The sequence below is a fragment of the Toxorhynchites rutilus genome, chromosome 2, assembly GCF_029784135.1.
Source record: "Toxorhynchites rutilus septentrionalis strain SRP chromosome 2, ASM2978413v1, whole genome shotgun sequence".
Classification (NCBI taxonomy): domain Eukaryota; kingdom Metazoa; phylum Arthropoda; class Insecta; order Diptera; family Culicidae; genus Toxorhynchites; species Toxorhynchites rutilus.
This window is the reverse complement of record NC_073745.1, coordinates 272,564,783-272,587,074: the sequence shown is the minus strand read 5'-3', so window position 1 is coordinate 272,587,074 and position 22,292 is coordinate 272,564,783. Positions and strand designations below refer to the sequence as shown.

General features: G+C 35.8%; 1 protein-coding gene across 8 annotated transcripts in view; it reads right to left on the bottom strand.

The window, feature by feature from the left end:
- Window positions 1–1,080: 1,080 nt before the first annotated feature.
- The window catches only part of LOC129768725 (ADP-ribosylation factor 6), a 56,542-nt gene continuing 35,330 nt past the window's right edge, over window positions 1,081–22,292 (bottom strand). For 4 of the 8 annotated variants that reach the window (XM_055770558.1, XM_055770561.1, XM_055770557.1 and 1 more), the window contains 4 exons: window positions 12,129–12,250; window positions 11,853–12,008; window positions 11,628–11,774; window positions 1,081–3,309 (listed from right to left, as the gene is read on the bottom strand). In XM_055770558.1, coding sequence (XP_055626533.1) covers window positions 3,167–3,309; window positions 11,628–11,774; window positions 11,853–12,008; window positions 12,129–12,210 — 528 coding nt within the window. In that variant the 5' untranslated portion in view covers window positions 12,211–12,250 and the 3' untranslated portion in view covers window positions 1,081–3,166. The remainder of the gene's footprint in view (window positions 3,310–11,627; window positions 11,775–11,852; window positions 12,009–12,128; window positions 12,251–22,292) is intronic. The other 4 variants (XM_055770562.1, XM_055770559.1, XM_055770564.1 and 1 more) reach the window with 2 other exon arrangements.

Below are 22,292 nucleotides of genomic sequence, written 5' to 3'. Positions count from 1 at the left end.
TTTTGACTTATCCGAGGTTCATGCGATAGCGGCATCTTTACTGATTCAGAATCTGTTCGATTTTTTTTGTTTTAGATAACCAGGAGGGTTGGAATCGTGTACGCCATGGCACAACTTTTTTTAACCCCCTTACTTCATCAGCTCTTAACTATTCTCGTTATGAATATTTTTTCTCCGTTCAATTTTTGTTTTATTGTCAAAAGATAGATGAACAAATAATGGTATAAAAGATAGTAAAAATATTTTTCGATTTATTTTTACGGAGCTCGAAAAAAACAGCCGAAACTCGTGTCTCTACACTAGAATACCCCCTTAATGAAACTTTGTCCTCTTATGGTAAGAATTCCAACATCCCTCGTCGTCGATTACTTCCTCTGAAGGAGAGGGTTTAAACTCCCGTACTAAAGTGGTAGTATTCAAATTCAGAGTGCCAAGGAAAATATACCATATTAGTGGACAATTATTCTATAAGTATACTTCTTTTGAACTAGTAGTTATAAGTACCAAGCAAAAATTTTCAAACAAATCTGCTATTTCAACAACATTTGAAGAACAGATAATTTCGAACAGAAAAAAAGTATGCTGGTGCAATAAAAATATATTGTGCATCATTTTCATGATGTGCTCTTTTTCTAATCGTCCGCAAAAAATAATGAAATGGTAAATTTATCAATATACTGATATACCATTTCATTCAAAAACCATAATTCTGCACCATGTTTATTTAAAAATTATATTTAATGCAACTTTTGAAATTATGACATCATAATCTTTTTTATTATAATTCTCTGTTCATTTTGATTACAAGAAATAAATATTCTCTCGGTTTATCGAATACTGAAAGACAATTATTTGAATGAATCGAACATTTAAAAATGGCCCCACGATTAATCGATAATCGAATAAACGAAAAATGAAGACATCTCTACATGTAATGTAAGGAAACTTGGTTTTAATGGCTGTGTTAGGGAAACCGGGCAGTTAGGGCGTTTAGATAGCTCTTGACATTTTACAGTTATACAAGTCAGTCATTTACAGAGTCATAAATGGCATTTCTCAGAAATAATTAAATCCTCTAAATTCATGCTTTGAGATGTAGATTTCTAGTTTTATTTAATCTGTTGTTTTCACTTGTTTTTTTCCTGTTCGCTATAAATGCTAAAATATATCCCTTATAATATATTTTTCACGGTGTCTCAATTCTTGCGTTCTGTTGCGTTCACTTCACTTGGATTTCTTGGCTTTCCTTTTATACATTTCCTGCCATTACCTCCGCAAACCGTTCCAGGCAGACCACGACGCTCTGGTTATAGTAAGCTTTTCTCAATTTGAAATAATATAAACAACTAGTACACGACAGTGATAAGGAAAATGGTTTCCGTATGCGCACATAAATAGCAATAGAAATAAACCTGAACGATGAATGACAAGAGCGCAAACGAACGAATAAAAGATCGTATGAACGTGAGGCAATCGATTTCATAACATAAATAAGGCGCCACAAAGTTTTTGATCTCCTGTTTAATACCAATAAAACACGATACGCTAATCAAGCGCAATTTGAACTCGCTTGTGACGCACACAAACAAACGATCACACGTGCACACAAACATGCGTGTACGCTTTGAGGGGGGATGGATGCAATCGTCTTGTTTCATTTTCACATAGTTTATTCGTTAATTTGCGATTTTCTTAACGCGCCGTGTAATTGTAGTTCAATTGTGTGAGACTGCTTTCATTGCTACTGTTATTGTGTGTGTGTGTTTATTTCATAGGTCATGTATATCTATGGATGTTTGCCTTTTTTCCTTAACATAGTACGGGAGGTTTCATCATTTCATTGATATTCCCTATTTGTTTGTTGTGGCCTTAATATTGTTTCTTTTTGTATTATTTTGCAATTTATAATATTTACAACAACTTTTTTGAATGATTCTCGATTTTTTGTTTTTGTTTTGCGTACTAATTTATTTCGCACGTCGTCACTCACGCAATTGCTTAAAAATAATATAATTTCACACTATTACGTGTGTTTATTCTCTCAAGCCTTGGGTTGCAATCAATTGGGTTAATTATCCTCTCTCATATATACAAATAAAAAGTGTCCCTTATTCGACCCTATCCTATCGATCTCCCGTGAGGGCTCTGTTCGCTCGATAGACTCGGTATTAGTTCTTCACTTCCTCGCTCTTCATTTCCGCAGTCATAACACACTATCGCTTCGAAGCTCCGATTACTTTTTCAACTTGGATTGACCGGAACCTTAAGATCACCGTTATCCAGCAGTATCTCTCGATGATTCTTTTTTGGTGTGTCCATCATTATTGGTAATCTGTTATGCCGAACAAATTTAACATTTTCTGAAAAATGTATTTTTTTATTGCGCAGAGATTTCTTTGCGTGCCTTCGCATATTTGACACTAAAAGATAATAAATATTAGCTACTATCTGCTGTAGTGAACTGGAACAGGCATGGATATTTGGGGTAGAACAACAATAGGTGAACTCTCTTCTTTCTTTGCGTGTGGATAATTTCTATTCATAACTGTCAATCAGCTTTCAATCAGTTGCGCCTATAACAATAGTGGTCAGAAGCGATATAATGATTATGAATTGTATGATGAATTACTAACACATATCAGAAGTGTCCTTGATGTACCCAGCCCATAACATTCTTATCAATGTTATTAGCTCTCTGTTGATGAACTTGCGCTGATAACATTTCGCTGATTGAAGATCTTTTCATTTTGTTTTTTTGTTCGAGCCTTTGCTTTCTACGCATTCAGATTAATCACGACAATAACGACTACTCTCCTATTCCCTCTCTACCCATCCTAGAGAGGCGAAAAGATGTTTTTTTGATTCTTATATGACAATGTGTACAAACGAATAGAATGAATTATAATAGTGTACCCATAATAGTAGGAGTTAGTAATAGTAGCTAGTAATTATTGATGACGGGGGGAACGCGGGATGCGTGCTTTTTTCGTAGGAATAGGATTGGCAACATCACACTCCACTCGATCACTCCTTTGCTAGGGTTTTTGTTTTTCATTGTTTATCTCGCTCTTTCTCTCTTTCTCGCTCACGACTGTCCCGTGAAATTCACTATCTGACAACTTCGGGGACGTTTAATTTTTTAAACATAGTTGCACAACAATTACTCTCATAACTTGTGGTTGGATGTGAGCCACGTTAAACCTTCGTACAGACCGTCGCCCGTCGTCGCACACGAGGGCTGGACGTACCAGTTGCGGTCGCGTATCCGCGTCAGGCCTAGCTTCTCCTGGATCTCGTGAGGTTTCATTGCTGGAACGAATGAATTATTGTCAGTTATTTGTGTTGTGCGTTTGGGCTAATAGATTTAATGTTTCATGTAAAAGCATAGCGATAAAATTTCCATTCCCAATCCTCATTCGCTGCCTTAACTCTGCTAGTATTGAACCTTTGAACATATGACGATTTGGAGTGCTTTTTTTGTTATTTTTATAACAGAATATTTTTAAATTTGTGCTTAAAAATGAATGATTCGTTGTTCAAGAAAAAAAAATTATAGGAGATTGTGCCCAAGACACAACCACACTGTTGACGTAGAACTACGCTGTTATTTTGTTCAAGTCGTCTTTAATAACATCGGATATCATTTAACACACAACACTTATCTTCGATGTAATGATTGCAATGTCAGAGTCATCAGCGAGTAAGTAATTTGGTCGCGTCCACAGCTCAACCCGAAACAGAGACATGTTATGACCCGAAACAAGGAAAAACAAGCGATGTTCATTGCTTCGTATTTAGCCGTCCAGCTCGCTCAGCAACGGTGTTGTCCATTCGGTGTCCTCACGAAGAATGATGATATGCTCCAGGCAAATATTCCCCTTCGTTCTTCTTCTTCTTTTCTTTGTTCACGGAGACTTTAAATCATTCCCCTTCGTTGATCGCCGATAAGTTGCTCGTTATTGACGGCACTGGTTGGGAAGCTCACAAATGAGCCGAACAAATGTATGGGAAAATGAAAATGCTTCTAGTTTTCATCAATTTAAACCGTGTACACATCAGGGGATTGGAATTATATCATAAAAAACGAATCTTAGGGAATTTTCGATTCGTTTGGTATATGAATCGTCTAAATCCGCTCGCGGCAAAAATAATGATTAACGTTAACTTTATTTCATAGAAACGTGACATATTTTCTGGTTTGGCACCCTTAATGAAAGACGTAGTTCTACGTCAAAAACCACGTTCCCAACAAACATTAAATCGCATAACATGCCATGTTCCAAGTCGCATAGAAAGTGAGATCGAATCAAAATCATATATAATGCGGATCAAATAATACATTGTGTATATTTAAAATCGTATAAAACCTCGATTTTATTTATGACTACAGATTAAGTCTTAATTCGATGTAACGAGCAAGGCCCGAAATCTTCGAAGATGAAAAATGAAGACCGACTCTACTCTCAGTAGCTTCGCTTCGACTAGAACTGCTTCGGCAGTCGCCGTCAACAAAAAGTGAATTGACTAGAAAATGAATTGACTAGCGTTGACTAGCGAGAATGAACAAATGAACTAATCCAGTCAGTGGTTATTCTGATTGACGCGACTAATGAATACAAATCTGCCTCTTCATTCAACTGACTTTAATCCACATTTCTACCCCCTAGGAACGAAATTATTATTAAATCAAAATGGTAATTAGATCATATTTGAGGCCATATTACATCATATTACGAATTTGACACATCTTTATTTTTGAGACTTTCAGCCTCCTGGGCTGGTTCGTCTCAGAATTTGACATCCGCTATGTCGTATATACAGTAGGGTGCCAATGAATGTATGGGAAAAAATCGACCCTAAAATTTCAAAAAGTTACCCTATACAAAATGTTGATTTGCACGATAATATACCCTATGCAAAATATTAGCTCATTCGAACTTCATTCATTAGTTGCAGACGTTAAAATTTAAATTTTTTGAAAAACGGAAAATCACTGGAAATCGGGGTTTTCAAAAAAAAATTTAATGGCAAATGTCTTAAAATAGCATGACACATCGAGATTTACAGTTATCTAAAAAAAATTTTTGTCAAAAATCGACTTTTCAGACGGAAAAACGAAAATATTTTTTTCCAGATAACAGGAAATCTCGACGAGAAATGCAATTTTAAGACATTTGGAACCAACAATTTTTTTTTAAAACCCCGATGAATCCTGTTGAAAATCTCAGGGGGGATTCTTGTACGCAGAATCTACACTGAGGGAAGGTGGTGCACCAGGATTTAAGAGCTCAAGGTCACAATTTCGAAAAAAAAGAAAAATATCGAGAAATCCGTTCGGCAGAATTTGGTGAATAACATTCCAACACGGATTTTCCAGGTTATTACCCGAAATGGGTTTCCAATTATTGACATGTATATCAGTCGATCGTTTTGAATTTTTCATTGATAATACTTAAGAATTTTGAAACGGTCTTATAGAAACTGGACAGCTGAAATTATCATATTTAAGCACAATGAATAAACAAACAACTCTTTGAACGAAATTGACGTTGAATATACTTTATTCTAAGCATTCAACAAGGTATGAATGTATCTTCTTGTCATTAAACTGATTGTGTTGCAATGAAATAAAATCAGGGTGGTCTTATAAGTGGACAGAGTGTATATGTATGACAGCAATCGTATTAGATGCATATGTAAGTCGTATATTCAGGGTGGCCACTCAATTCCTATTTTTGAATTCCCGCATTTTTTCTGACTTTTTCCCGCAGGATTTCACGAAATTTCCGACTCTCGAAAATGAAAATTTAATAATATTGTGTCATTGATTGAAAATTATATTTTTGAAAGCGAAAATATTCCGCATGTTCGCATGTAATAAGAAAATGGACGGTGAGTTTCTAAGCAACATATTTTGGATTGGATGTAGGATTCAGGAGATAAAGACGAGATTGTTTCCGGAATATATGCACCTGGGACCTGAAGCGTTTCAAAACAAGATAAGTAATAAATTACTTAAATCAAATCTTATTCGCATGCCTGAACAATCAAAATAAACAAAAATAAGCAATCATGTTTTTAAAGCTCATTGTATGATTCAGTAAGATATGTGGAGTTGTTCAGGTGCCCTTAACCCCTTGAACAGAAATGACCAACCCGTCATAAGCTTTCCAGAACAAACTGACGTTATGACGTTAAATGACAGATATGGCTAAAAGAATGGGGGATATTTTATGCGAAAGTGATAAGGACAGTGTTGAATTGAGTGAATATGAAACCGTAAGTTTCTATATCAATCCCTCATCTCAAAACTAAGAAAATCAAATCGTCTGCCAAAGCAGTGCTGACTGAAGATAAATTGTCGTTCAAGGGGTTAAAGTTTTAACCCGAGCTCAATTATTTCATTATGCAAATGAAATTACGCAGAATACCTGTCTTGTTAAAATAACGCTGGTCAAAAATGCTTAGCAGGAATAGGTGTACATGAAACGAGGTGAAGTAAATAACACGAAGTAAGTAGCACATTTTTAATGATCCAGAATCTGACTCGTTTCTCTTTAAAATGCGTCCTATTTTTACTATAGAGCCTTGATTTAGGACTGGTTTCAACCCGTATGCTGGATCTACATTTCGACTATCAACCGCTATTTTTTCAAAGATACGAATGTTTCATTTAGTTTTTTTTCGATGGTTTATATGCATTTCAGTGCAAAAAAAGCATATTTGCGTCTCAATTATCCACTTCTGAAATAATTCTCCACCTCTCAACAAATGCTCTAAGTTTTTCCATGACATGATTTCTAACAGCAACACGTTTCGACATGCAACTTAAAGCACAAAACAGCCACGCGCAACCGAAAAGGCAGTGTCCGTCCCATCGCAAAGCAGAAAAACAAAAGGAAATTGAACGGTGAATGACGTGGATTTGAGTTATTTTCTTGGAGGAAACTTTTTTTATGCGATCCCTATCTACCGCACAAAAAAAAGTTTTCTTCAAAATGTGTACCGAACACGATTTTTTAAAGCTGCTGGTGAAGTTTTGCACGATTTTTTATGCGACTTTTTTTGGGCGGTCCCTATACCCGCACAAAAAAAAAGTTTGCCTGTACAATGATCGTTTGACAATTCTTCCGTTCACATATTTTGGAAGTCCTACGCAACATATCAAACGTAAAAGGACGTTCATCAAATTTATTTGTAACGAAGAACATAATCTATTACAAAAAAAATCGATGCATTCTAGAATAATATTCGAAGTAGCAAACAAGTGGATTGCATAATATAATTGCGTAATTCTACGTCGAAAATATGCGGTCGTGTCCTCAATACAACCCCTTACAATTTTTTTGTTTCCAAACTTGGAAAAGTCACTCGCCGGGCAGAAATTTGTGTCGAATGAGGAGGTCATCGCCGCCACGGAGGCCTACTTTGCAGACCATGAGAAAACGTATTTTTCAGATGGATTACAGAAGTTGGAGCATCGCTGGGTAAAGTGTATCGAGCTAAGAGGAGACGATGTTGAGAAATAAATCGCCACTTTTCCAATTTTTATCGGACTGTCCTCGTATGATTGCATCACTTAGGCTGGAGGTATACAATTGGAGCTTTCAAAATGAACCGAATATTTGGGAACCCAAAACCGACACTAATTAGAGGGGACCAATCAAAAAAAGGCACATATTGCATTTGGACAATGCTTGACATTTCACAATTATTCAATTGTTCATCTCAAGAAAAATCAAATTTTATTCATTGCGATAGAAGCGTAGAAATATTTTTTATCAATTGATGTAAACATTATTGCGATTTATTAAGAAATGCTCCAGTTATAGCGTTCGAAATATTTCTTTTTTTTCCTTCCTAGTAAAAAGAAGAGAGACGAAGTTATGGCAAAAAAGAAGGGAAAAAGAGAGCTTACAACTGCGGTACTAAACATGGCTACTAGCAATACTCGGAATGTCAATATTTATATCAATGAAGTGTTGACTAAGCGTAATAGGTATCTGTTTAAACAAGCGAGAGATCTGAAACGCGAAGGGAAAGTTAAAAACAGAGAAATCTAAGGTGAGAGAAATCACATCCACACAAGCACTGAATGAGTTTACAAAATGATCCTAGCCTTCATCTACTGTTCCACCCAAGCACAAAATCAATAAGCTCAATAGATCGTTTAACTTTTGCCAAACAAAACAGTCTGAAAATATTCTATTTTAACGCGAAGTTTGAGAGAAAAACTCACCGAACTTGAGTACTTGCTGGACGAACTGGATAACCGCATTGATGTGATTACGGTTACAGAGACATGGTCATATGATGATATAGAATCAACAATGTCACTTCAAAACTACCAATGCTTCTTTGCTTCACGATCATCGAGAAGAAGAGGAGGCTCAGCCATATTCATCCACAAGGACATCCGGTGTAGGCTTGTTAAAACTTACTGCGAAGAATATAACAGTATTGTTGCTGTTGAAATCGGAGCCCGTGAAAAAGTCACAATAGTCAGCATATTTAGACCACCACAAACACTTGCAACAATGGTAGATGCATTTATTAATCTTCTGGAAGATTTCCTTTCCGTTCAACATTCCAACACATTAGTGTTTGGAGATTTTAATTTTGATTTGAACTCTCCAACATCAGTTGTGGCGAGGTATAAAAACACTGTGATTTCGAATAGTTACCACTTTTGCCACACTACACTGACGCGATATGATGCCTGATTAGACCATAGCATCACAAACAACACTACGATTGGAATCTCCTCACAACACCTACAGTATAGTTTATTCGATCACAATGCAATTTTTGTCGCAGCCGATTACACAAACGATGATGAACCCAAGTTTAATAAATCCTACTCGAAGGTCAATCTACCAGGCGTGAGTAAATTTCTTCGTGTGAATCCTATATCTACGAGCTGCCTACGAAGCGTCGAGAGCAATTATCGCTCTCTCATCTCTGACCTCCAAAAAGGCATCTCAAGTGCATCCAAACAGATACCGACAAGGAAGGCGAAGAGTAAACACTCAAAACCGTGGATAGACAACGAGATGAAGACGTGTAGAAAAACTAATAACTATTGGTATTCGAAACACCGACGAAATTTTTCTGATGAGTTCACCCGAAGCGTATATACCCACTGGTGTAACAAAGTGACTGAAATGAAGCGACGGAAGATGAAACAGTATTACGCCGCCAAATTCGACTGTAATAGTGGTAATATCGTTAGAGGACACTATTAAGGTAGTATTGGGTAATAAATCAAAACAAACTCAAACAATTACAAGTACCGGTACAAGTGGTGAAGACAGGCATCGAATTGCTGAAAAAGTAAATCAATATTTTGCTTTTGTTGGCAAGTGCCTCGCCGACCAAATACCCTACAAAGCTCTACAGCCCATCCTAGCACAAACTACCGCGACGTTTGAATTCAAAATATTGTCTACATCTAGAAGCAAAATGTACAATACAAGCTCTACGACAGCTCATCGACAGGGTTCAACCAAATTCAGTCAAAAATATTTAAATCGTGTACAGATGAAATTATCTGTGTCACGGATAAGATCCTTCAGAAAGTAGTCAACAAGTAACTAGTTGACCATCTAGAACTCCACAACCTGATTTCCTCCAGACAATATGGTTTTCGTCCGAAATCAAATACGCAAACTGCACTGTTTGACGTTGTTTCAGAAATTCAACTGCACTGTGATAGAAAGAAGAAGGTGGCTGCAGTTTTCCTCGATTTGAGCAAAGCATTCGACACCTGTGATAGAAATATTCTTTTGCGACGTCTGAGTGAGCTTGGTGTGAAAGGTCGACCAATGCAGTGGTTCCGAAGTTTTTTCGAACACCGCTTGCAATTTTTGCAAGATAATCCTATCAGTAGCTCGAAAATATGTTTCGAGTTTGGAGTGATCCAGGGAAGTACTTTGGGTTCAACGTTATTCAATTGCTATGTGAACAACCTGAAAGATGTCCCCTTGCGAGGCACATTATTTATGTATGCTGATGACATTGTCCTTGTTTACGCAGAAATGTCTTTTGAACAACTTCAGGAAGCAATTAACTATGATCTTCGTGTATTGCGAGATTGGATGAACCAACATAAGCTGACCGTGAACATAACCAAAACAAAGTACATGTTATTCAACGTTTCCAAAAGTTTTAAATTGGAGATCTGCTACGATGGAAGAGCTGTTGAACGTGAAGACGTTTTCAAGTATCTGGGGGTGTGGCTGGACAGTGAACTCAAGTGGACTGAACATATCACTAGATTGGGACCTAAACTAGCACAAATCGGAGGAGTCTTCAAGAGAATAAATGGTTTGGTTCCAATGGATACTAAACGAAGTTTGTATTACTCACTGTTTCACAGTCACATAGTGTATGGCATACTGGTTTGGGGTACAGCAAACGAAACAGCAATGAAACCTCTTCAAGTTATCCAAAACAAAGCAATCAAAACCCTTTTTGGCCACTCTTGGAGAACATCAACGGCGTTTATTCACACCCAGCATCAGCTTCTAATGGCCGAAAACCTCTATATCACCACTGCTTGCATGCATATTCATCAAATACTTCGCAATTCAGTCCACACTAACACCGTACTGAGCAGAATTTCAGAACGGCACCAGCATCATACCAGAAATAGAGATAACATATCTACTAGCAGGAGTAATACCAGTAAATTCGGCCAACGTTCAGTGTTGAACAAAGCAACTACTCTATATAACAACCTTAGCGAAGATTTGAAATCTCTCACTATGAATAGCTTAAAATTCAAATTGAAACACGTTTTGAACTCAACTTTCGAATGAATGAATGATGAAGTTAAATGAAATTCAATGAAAGAAAAATGAAGTTCAATGAAAAGAATAAAACGAATTGTTTAGATAGCCCTATTGTTTTCAATTACTGTAAATGTTTTTCGTTTAAGTACCAAAAGTCAATGTATTTTTTTTAAAGTTAGTCAGTTTTTACGAGCCAAAGGCTCACAGACATCATCATATCTATAAGTAAAAAAAAAATAAATAAAAAAATTAATCTTCAGTGCCTAGATTTTCATTTAACCCCTATATCTTCCAATTGGACGCAGTCCAACGTCAAAAGATCGATGAATTACCACGTCTGGCATGCTTATCAATAACTGAAGCAATGGCCAGCGCATCTACCAAACCTTCAGATGCCTTCTTTCTTTGAACATATGTACTACTCAAAACATAAAAGGGTGCTCTGAGGCTTAAATGCGCCAAACATGTTCAAGATGGAGGTCTTCTTTCTTTCTTTCTTTGTTTTTAAGAGGCTTTACTTTGCAGTTCATTCGCCTCTAAGATGGAGGTCTCAAGGGACATTTACAAATACTAAAAGATTTTCAACTGAACACTATAGTAATCATGAATGAAGGCTGGATGCACACAAAGCCTAACTTCAATGCTTTCTACAAGATTATTGGATTAAATCGCAGCGTATGGGAAGAAGGTAGTCCTAAAATTTATCCAGAATCACCCGTGATTTATACCGATAGATCTAAAATGGTAAATCTACAGAAGCTGGAATTACTGAACCAGCCCAGGACACTGAAAGCCTCTCAAATAAAGAATAAATAAAATCTAATAACAACATACCTTCTGGCAAATCTTGCTTATTTGCGAATATCAGTATGATGGCGTCCCGCATCTCTCGATCATTAATTATCCTGTGCAGTTCTTGCCGCGCCTCGTCTATTCGATCCCGATCCGCACAATCCACTACGAATATGAGTCCTTGGGTACCTAAAAAAAAAGGGGCAATGGCACGTTAAATACGATATTGAACCGAATGAGTCAATCTGGGTCATCATCATATCATACCTGTGTAATAGTGCCTCCACAGAGGTCTTATTTTATCCTGTCCGCCTACGTCCCACACGTTGAATTTGACGTTCTTGTACGTTACGGTTTCGACGTTGAAACCGACTGTCGGAATAGTGGTCACCGATTGGCCTAATTTTAACTTATATAAAATAGCTGTCGGGTTGTAGCAACCGCGAGAGAGAGGTAAAGAAACAAAGAGATATTGTTAGCATCACGTTATAATTATAGACTTGTTGTTCGGCGGAAGTTGTCGATAAAAGTTATAACACTTACTAGTTTTTCCAGCGGCATCCAATCCGAGCATCAATATTCTCATCTCCTTGTTGCCGAATATTTTCGATAGTAGCTTCCCCATTGTCGTCCAACTGCGCTTTGTACCCCTTTAACAGGGGCTGCTGAAAGAAGAGGAAGGAAATAATATTAATATTAATAATATGGTGTCTAAGATGATCGAGAGAGTATAGTTATTGCCGTTTGAGCTGCTTTCTTTTGATTTTCGTGAAAATAAATACACATTTAAATCAATTAAACAACAATTGTTGTTCCAACGGATTTCCTGTTTAAACGTCGAATTAGCAATGTTGACATAAAATTAAAAGTTGAGATTCGTGACTCAAAATAGTCGTATTTTCGGATTCTGGGAAAATCATTTTAAAGAGCGTAATATGTAAAAACATTAGTAGTTCCTGCGTGGAAAAATTGCTAGTCTGATTTTCGAATCTACTATCATCTTGTTATAACGAACAAACTTGGCTATTTGCAAAAAAAAAATCGTTGAATGATGAAAATCTTCGGAAACCAAACTGCGATTCCAAGATTTTCGTTCACTCGATAGCTCAAAAACTTTGTTATCAATAGCATCACGTGTAAAATCGCAGCAAAGTCAGAGGAGAGCTCGAAGGACGACACTCAAACGATACTTTCCAGGGTCGCCTACCCAAGGCGAAATATCTGCTATAGCTCTATATTCGAACTAGCGCTTCCCATATTCGATGGCAGGCACCAATATGTGGTAGGAAAAACCACAGAGTGCACAGAAAACGTGATTGCTGTAAATTGAACTCGACGGTGACGGTGATATACAGACAGATTCAAATAAATGCTACGATTGCAATCAACCAATATTTTCTATTATTTATGTGTTCCATAAATGATTCCAATAGCACACCTCGAACGCTCAATCAGCTGATTACTACTCGAGTTCCACCTGATGTCTATACTCACATGGTCATTATTGATTGGAATTTCATTGCAATGGCAAAATCACGCACAATGACACCATAATGGTGATTGTTATCGAACAGCAGATACTGGGGTATGGAAAACGGACAGCGGAATTGATAACGAGTACAACTCAACGAACTATTCATTGTTCACAAAGTTTTCCTTGTCCGTTACACCACTACCACCCCTCACACCTCATGTTATCAGTTAGCGTCTGCCAAACTCAGCTGAACACACATGTGACGCGCGATTCATGACGATAGTGACGACAGCGGCAAGTCTTGTAGTGCAGAGATGTTTTGTAAAAGTCTCAAACAAATTCCGACAGATAAGTTTGTACCGTTGATCTCTCTGTCTCGACTTGCCGCCCTTCTTCCAATCAGAGAGTGTTTGCGAAGTAAACATAACTATCTATCAGGGACTTGCGGGGCCCTCTCCGCCTCTTATCGCTACTTCGGTGGCCAAGGTCAAACTAGCACGACATTGGGATGATCTAAATACATTTGCTCTGCATTGTAATGTACATACACAGTAACTCCGTTAACTTTTCCGTTCTTTTAACAAGGCCACACACCAATATCGAGGTTATGCACTAATGTTTTTCTTCTTATTTTGAGGCTATCGATTCAACAGTTTGTGTGATGAAGATTGGCCCGTGGCAAAAACCACCCGGATTATCGAATCATCATTATTATACTTTTCTTTTGTTTTTTTGAGAATGAATTATTGGACAAAATTACCCTGATCATCAAAAAAACGCTAAATTAGCATTGCCAGGTGGATGCCATTCATTCCTATTTTCGTTTTCAATGTTTATAATAAAGACTCCAATTTTGAGGCAATCTACAATCACGCAACCTACTGTTGTTGCACGGATAATAATCGATTGGATTGTTGTTACTGGTAAAATCATTCACTCTCCTTACCATCCAATGACTTTTATTTTCGGGCACGAGGAAAAGAACATCGAATTAACTTGGCAACGTAATCGAAGTCACAACATGACAATTGACAATTTATAATCACCTTATTTTATCAAGGACCTTAGCAGTAAAACGTAGCATTACTCTCATTTTCATCAGTGTTAAATTAAAGTTTGCACCGAAAATTAATTTTTAGAACAACTTTTGACATCCTGATTTATAACATTAAATGAGCTTAAAAATAACAACAAATGTGCTACCCCCAACTGGTACAGCATTTACTCAAGCGAGAGACGAGTTTGTGCAATATAAGAATAATATGAGCATGCATCGCGAAAAAGTTACAGGTTCACGTTTATGCTCTCCTTTTGACGTGAGACTACGTCTAACCGGAAGATAAGGGGGTAAAATGAAAATTTGGGCACTGAACAAGTAGGAAAAAATGGAAGATTTCGAACGCTTATAACTCGAGCTATCCTTCTTAATAAATTGCAAAGATGTTTGCATCAATTGATAGGAAATATTTCTACGCGTTATAGATGCGTAGAAATATTTCCTATGAACAACATTTTAATTTTTTTATTTTTCTTAAGATATACAATTGAATAATTGTGAAATGTCAACTATAGAACCACTGATTTTTTTCTGAGTTTCCAGAGATATGTAAGAAGTCGGTTAAATTAAAGTATATAGTGTAGGATATAACAACTATCTTCATTTAAAAGACTGGTCATTTGAAGGAGGGAAACATTAAAAAAAAAAAAATTACAGTGTTTCATAACTATAGAACGAGATGGAAAAACTCTCACTCCTTTACAAAATTAACGTCAATTTCACATGAATTACAATAAGTTTCTAATTCGTAGGTCATCTTTAGTTCTCGATCAGTTCAAATAACCCATTCAGGGTGGTTTTGACCAAGGTGCACCATGTTGTACTGTGTATCTCGTTCTACGCCAGGGATACTGCTCGTTTGAGCTCTTCACATCACTCATACTGCTTATAAACTGCATCTACTATTCGTACGATCACTCCTCATAAGTTCTTGGTGGGGTTTTGACCTGGTAAACGATCTGACTAGTCCAAAATCTGAAGCCCTAATTCATCAAACCATGCCATGACATTCCGGGTTTTATGAATTGATGCTAAATTACCCAATTATCACATTGTTTTTGATATAAAAACAGCAGTAAATGATTCTGAAGTACTTGGTTGCACTTCTGACTGTTCATTCGTGTTGATGATGAGCTATCTAATCCACGCTTTTTTGAGAAAATTGCCCCCCATAAAAATCCCATCCCATCATCGTCCAAAAACTAATGTGGATGCTAATACCATGGGTTTCACTATTTCTTAAGAACGTCTCTGATAAAAAGAAATCCAACTTGAGAATTTCTGGGAGGACTTACGGAACGTGTAATGTAATTTTTCAACTCGTGACTTTGCAAGCGGCAGTTTGATAGTTTGAGGAAAGTATTTTTCCAGTTTTTCCATTTGGTTCTATAGTTATAAAACACTGGAATTTTAGTTTTTTTATTGTTTCGCGCCTGAACACAACAATGAATTCAAATGGACAGTTTTTTATATGATGATAGTTATCATGTCCTACACTATATACTTCAATTCAACCGACTTCTTACATATCTCTGGAAACTCAAAAACATGAGTGGTTCTATAGTTGCGAAACGCAGTGTATGTGCCTCGTTTGGATTGATTGGTCCAATTTGTGCTCCTCAAATGGATCCGACAAAAAAGGGCAACCAGAAAAACAGCGGAATATAATTTGGAAATTAGGCTGTTGCTTTCCGAGATCATCTAACTGCGAAATAGAGCTCATATACTAAAGACATCGTTCTAGCATGTGGCGGTCATTTTCAGTAGCAGAAGTTTCACTGATGTGAAATTGTCTGTGTCTGCATTTAGTTGGTCTAGAAAAGTGCATTGACAAAATGACAAAACCAACTTCGAAGACGCGAACAAAAATGAATCCATTGGCGCTTTTCAGGACCACCAAAGCTTTTTACAATATAATATAATGCATTCTAAAGTGATATCCGAATAATAAAATTTACAAACTGATTTATCTTTGCTTAGAGAGAGCATATGTTAATTCAGACGTATTTTTGAGTTTATTGGTGGTTGGGATCTTTCAGAACGACCACTCAGTTTTTACGAATTCGTGCATATTTTCGCATTGAAAGTGGCATCAAAGTACAACTCATTGCAAGGCTTATGGAAAGAAGAAATTTTCCAAAAGCTAGAGCTGTGTTCATTGTTATAGTTACCGCCAACACAATCGATTTGGGATTTTTTGTTTCCGTTCTGCGAAACATGCAATAGTAGAATTGACAAATTTCATGCCAAAGGACTGGCCATTGGCAGCAACCTCTCAGATTGCAGTATAACGTTGTGGGAGCAAGGTCATTTAAGCAACACTTGAAATCGTAAAAAAAATGACGAGGGCCAATTTTTTTCATAATTTTTCATAAAAACTTATAACTCGAAACCTACCTACAGAATTCAGATCAATGAATGGAATGTTGGAAATTGTTTTTTGTTTTGAAAAAATTCAAAAAAAAAATTGAACAAAATTACACTGAAAACAGAAGATTTTAAAAATGGAAATTATTTTTTTCAAAAACTTAATTTTAATTCTTAAAAAAATATATGAATAGCACTTACAAGACACCCATACATCTGAAGATAGACACTTTTACAGGGACAAAGTTTTATTACAACAAATTATTCATGTTTTCTTTGAAAAAATTACAATTTATCCTTATTTTTGTTCAATGTCAAAATGGTGATACAATGTATTCGAAAAAAAAATTAGATCGTTTTAACCCTTTGCGGTCGTTTATCTGCACTCAGCCACCAGAGCATGGAATCATACTAAATACTTTCTTCAACTAACATATTTACTAAACGAATTTTAATGTCTAGTGAACTTTCTCACGAATGTATACAGAGATTCTATGTACAATCGCTACCTCGGTACTCGGTATAAACAAAATATTATTAGCGTTGAAAGATCTCTTTCAAGGGAAATAAATTCGACCGCAAAGGGTTAAAATATGAACTAACTCAAAAACTATAAGCCCCAAAAAATGTTGACCAATAACAAAATATAGGAAATTGTTTAAATTACACATAAAAAATATTTTGAAAATTGAAATTTATTTTTCTCAAAAGCGTATTTTTTTTAAATTCTCAAAAAAATTATATGAATTGTCCTTACAATTTCCAACAAGTATGGGTGACTGGGTGACATCGGAAGAAGAGCACTGCTACAGGGAAAGAGTTATCCTTTCATGTTTTCTTTGAAAATCTACTGTCAATGTTTAACTCGTAACATTTAAGTGCATAAATTGTCGGGATTGAAATATTTAGTTTTTTTCTATTTAGAAACACGTCAAGAACATTCAAACGCGTGAATTTCAACACAAAAATGTTAAGAGTAAAACATTAGTTTTACAGAAGTCTCCATAAAACATGCTATATATTCCAGAAACTATAAAAGGTAGAAAGCTGACGTCTTCAACTTCAAGTTCATATTTTAATAAGATCTAAAACTTTGTCGAATGCACTATATCGTTATCTTTACTTTAAACAAAATGAGGATTAGTTATAATTTTCCCAAGGAAAACATGGAAAAAAATCGACCCTAAAATTTCAGAAAAGTTATCCTATACAAAATGTTGATCACCTCGAAAAAAACACCCTATACAGAATTTCAGCTTAATCGGACTTAAAGGAGAGTGGCACAAAGCGGTCAAATTGGAGTTTTTTGTAAATCGAAAAATCACCCAAGTGGGGAGTAAAGGAAATCGGAGTTTTCGAAAAAAATGTTTTGATGCCAAATGTCTTAAAATTGCATGAAATGTCGAGATCTACTGTCATCTTCGGAATAGGAGACGAGAGTTTTGGGTGCCAGTAAAAAAAAGTTATCTCGATTTTTAATTCGGAACATGCGGTAAAATGTTGATTTGCACGATAATATACCCTATGCAAAATATTAGCTCATTCGGATTTCGTTCATTAGCGACGCAGACGTTAAAATTTGAGTTTTTTTAAATTCAAAAAATCACCGGAAATCGGTTTTATCAAATTGTTTTTTGATGCTAAATGTCTTACAATTGCATGACACGTCATTTTTTAGACATTTGGCATAACTTTTTTTTCGAAACCCCCGATTTACTTTTCTCCCCCCTTGGGTGATTTTTCGATTTTCAAAAAACCCAATTTGATATTTTTTATGAAAATTCATACATTTTTCCTACAGTTCATCATTTGACCAGAATGTTGTAGTCATTATAGTTTTTGAGTTGATTTTTTACAAAAATTAAGAAAAAAACACTTTGGCCCTTCTCAAAAAGCAGACTTTTTCTTTTGAAGATTGCAAATATGCAAATTGCTCAAATGACCAATGTATTTACACCCATAACGTTTCACTGTGTCAGTTTTTGAGTTATTTGTTTTGGGAATGATATTCTTGGGAGCGTTAGAGATGTAATTTTGCTAATGTGTACAGAAAAACTACACGGATATTCGATAAGTTATTTGAATTGACAGCCCTTGGTGTAGTCCTAAGTCTCTTCGGTTATGTCTGCTTTTAGAAAACACTTTCGAACTTCATTTTCTAATGTGATGTAAAATTCTCATATGTATGTACAACAGTACCAATGATTATGTGGATAGTGTAGTCACGTGAAACAGCCTTGCACTCCAGTCGGCTTAGGTTCGATCCCTGCTTTTGCCATCGTTTGGAGTGTTTTTTTTAATGAAATTCCAAGCTGACGTACAGTTCGAGAGAAAGGAGGTCTGTTCCCATATTTACAAACATTTTAAAACTCTTGAAAAAGGTGCTTTTATTTGATCATTTCATCCTTTAGCACACGAAAAAAGATTTTCTTTCTACTAACGCGGGTTTGGGTGTAGGAGTAAAATATCACATCTGAATTGTATTTTGAAGTACAAATACACGCGTGTCGAATTGAAGAAATTCTTCATCGGAAAAATTCACATGAATGACATGACATGACTAGAATTGAATCATTTAAAAATTCGAGCAAATGAAGATAAAGAAAGCCACAACAAGCATTTTATATTGAATGCTCAGTATAGATTAGAAATTATGCTGCTGAGCATTTCCGACCAGAAAGACCTAAACATTCACTAAGTGCCAATAGAATACTTTCGATTCCAATAGAACGTTTAAATATTGCAAATTTTTACATAATGTTATTTGTTTACTTGAAACATGGCGTCAAGCACCTTTTTGAACCATTTGTCGATATATTTTCTTAATGTTTTCACTAAAACTCTTCATTATATTACAAAAACATAATCGGACACATTTTCTTTTATTATTTTTTCACAATTTGCGAAACTGATAGGTCGATCATCAGAATCGGTCCAGTAGTTCAAAATTTAGAACGTTCATCGCAATTCAAAGTTCTAAGAAAAACTGGCAGGTTATGCAATCTTTTTGATTTCTTCTTGGCGGCTGTCTTCTCTCTCGACGCTCGACGACCGCCGGCAATCGAAACCGACTCGATTACCACCAAACGGAAAGACTTGTGTGTGTTATCACTTCTCCCAGGTGGTTTCCTTTCTGGCCTTAAGGGGAATCCTTAACGAACTCGACGCACCAACGCCATTTGTTTATACACACCGTGGTGCTTCTTCACCGTCTTATACGACTTATACGAATTAAGAATATAGAATACGAATATATTTTACTGGTGCGGAAGAATAATCTTTAAAAGCTTTCCTGATAATTGCACTTGATTGAAAAATTACAAAACAAAATGTGTTTGATAGTAGTGTTATATTTTATATCGAAAAAAAAATCTGTTTTCAAGGTTTCGTGTTGTATGAAATCTCACCTGTGGTATGTTGTCACACTAGTGAACTAGTTCGAGCACAAGAAGTAGAATGTTCGAAGAACGAAATTATAAATTGTTTTGTTATTTTTTTTTTTAATAAACTTTTTTAATTAACTTTGTACAAAAAACCATCACACGGGCTGAATTTTCAACTTAGGGACCTCGGATGGATCGCAATCGATTCTTCAGGTCCGAAAACAAACGAAAACAAGATCCATTTTTACATATGGAATATATATGAGGGGCTTAGAATGAAAGGGGTGTAAGTGATTTGATCGATTTCTCTACATCGAGTCTCTCTTTTGGTCATAACTCAGCTGCAAACTCATTCCCAGCTGTATTTTAGGGTGGGTTTAGACTAGTGATATATTCATGTGAAGAAATATGATGAGATTTATAGAAATCGCATCAACCATTTACACTAGCGTGAACTTCTATAATGAATATATTCATATCTTAGGTGAATTTATTCACCTGAAGTAGAACTGCATCCAACTTTAGTGATTTCTCACCAGTGAGAAATTCACAAGCGTTTACATATGCTGAATTTATTCAAGTTATATATACCTCGAATAAGTGTATCATATTTATTCTCACCCGTTTACACCTATTTTCACGTGAATAAATCCATCTATAGCTATAGATCTCCCTAATGTAAACCCGCCATTACAATGTGAAAGGTAGGTCAGAACCTCATCTATCGGATTCTATAGTAAACTCAAATTGGATCGTGTTTGCAGTTGAGTCATTAATCAAAGAAAAAGTTGACGAAGAGAAATCTATCAAGTCACTTACATCCCTTGCATTCTAAGCGCCTCATATAAAAAAGGTCCAGTTGTTCAAAAGTTATGATTTTTTTTAAAAGCCATTTTTTTTAAAAAAAAGGGGCAATTCCATGTCAATTTAGCCGAAAAACAGCAAATTATGACTCGCTTCGATTTTATTGAAACTTGGTACATATGATGGAAGCTATCCAAAATCACAATTTTCATTATCAATTGGTTTTTTTTCTAGAACTCACCGTTGTCGAGTTTTAAAAAATTTAAATGTTAAAATTTATTGAATTGAACTTTCGAATTCAATTGAATTCAACATATTTGCTGTTTAAGTAAAGAATTTGAATAAACGCCATGTAATGTAAGGCACCTTGGTGTTGATGGCTGTGTTGGAGAACACATGTCAGTGGAAACAAAAGTTCCCCCAACTTCCATGTAATTGCCTGGGGTAATAGGCACCTTGGTTTTATGGCTGTGTTGTGGAAACCAACAATCGTGATATATGCGTAAAAACATTTCCTATCAATTGATGCAAACATCTTTTCGATCTATTAAGAAATGCTCGAGTTATAAGCATTCGAAATCTTTCATTTTTCCTGCATGTTCTGTGTTTACGTTTTCATTTTACCCCCATTTATTCCGGTTAGAATATATGGTAAATGATCTTGGTTTGTCCGATTTGGAGTGTTTTTACGCAACTAGTAAATGCAAATCGATTTTTCTTCATGAAAATCACATATAATCGATACGAGTTTGGGTTTGTTGAAAAGCCCCAAGTCTGTAGTTGCTAATACTACCATAAGGTGTTGAAATTATTCAAATTTTTATGATTTTTAATGATTTTCCTCAAAGAGGAATTATGATCGTGGTTTGACCACCTCTGATCAAGGTTTGTCCAAAAAATGATCATGGTTTGTCCGGCTTTAAAAAACACCATTTTTGAATGAAAACATTCGAATTCACAAGTAGATGTTGCATTTATTATTGCTTGAGTTTACTGTCATCATATTGATCCATTCATAATTTAGGCTTTCTTCAGAATATTGCCTTTTCTTGGGCATTTGAAAAGTGTTCACCTCAACACAATCAACACAGAAAAACCATACTTCTACTATGCGCGAAGCACACCATAAACAAACTGCAGCGCGCCAAGCGGTTGCCATAGAAATCATGTGGACAAAACAACATTATTGAATTGGACAACTCATGATCAGAGTTGAGTTCATCAAAATGCGTTAATTTAATGGTTTAGCTATGTAAATCTGATACAAATGGTGTGCAAGGATCATGTTTACAATATTTATAAGTGTTATAATCAAGAAAAAGTCTGAATACGTTCGAAATAATCATCTGGTGATCAATTTAAAAATAGCTCGAAAGAGGGGCGCATTGACACCAATAGATGGTGTATTTTTTAATTCTTTAAAACATGTGATTCCGTAAAAATATACCATAAAACTACTGTAAATCATGAAAAATACAATTTTATTCATATGTTTTGAAACATTCGAATACCTGATTTGACAAAGGTGTGCTGAATTAGAGCATTCAAAAAAGTGGACAAACCATGATCATATTTTCGACTGGACAAACCAAAATCATTTACCTTTTGTTGAAAACTGCGTG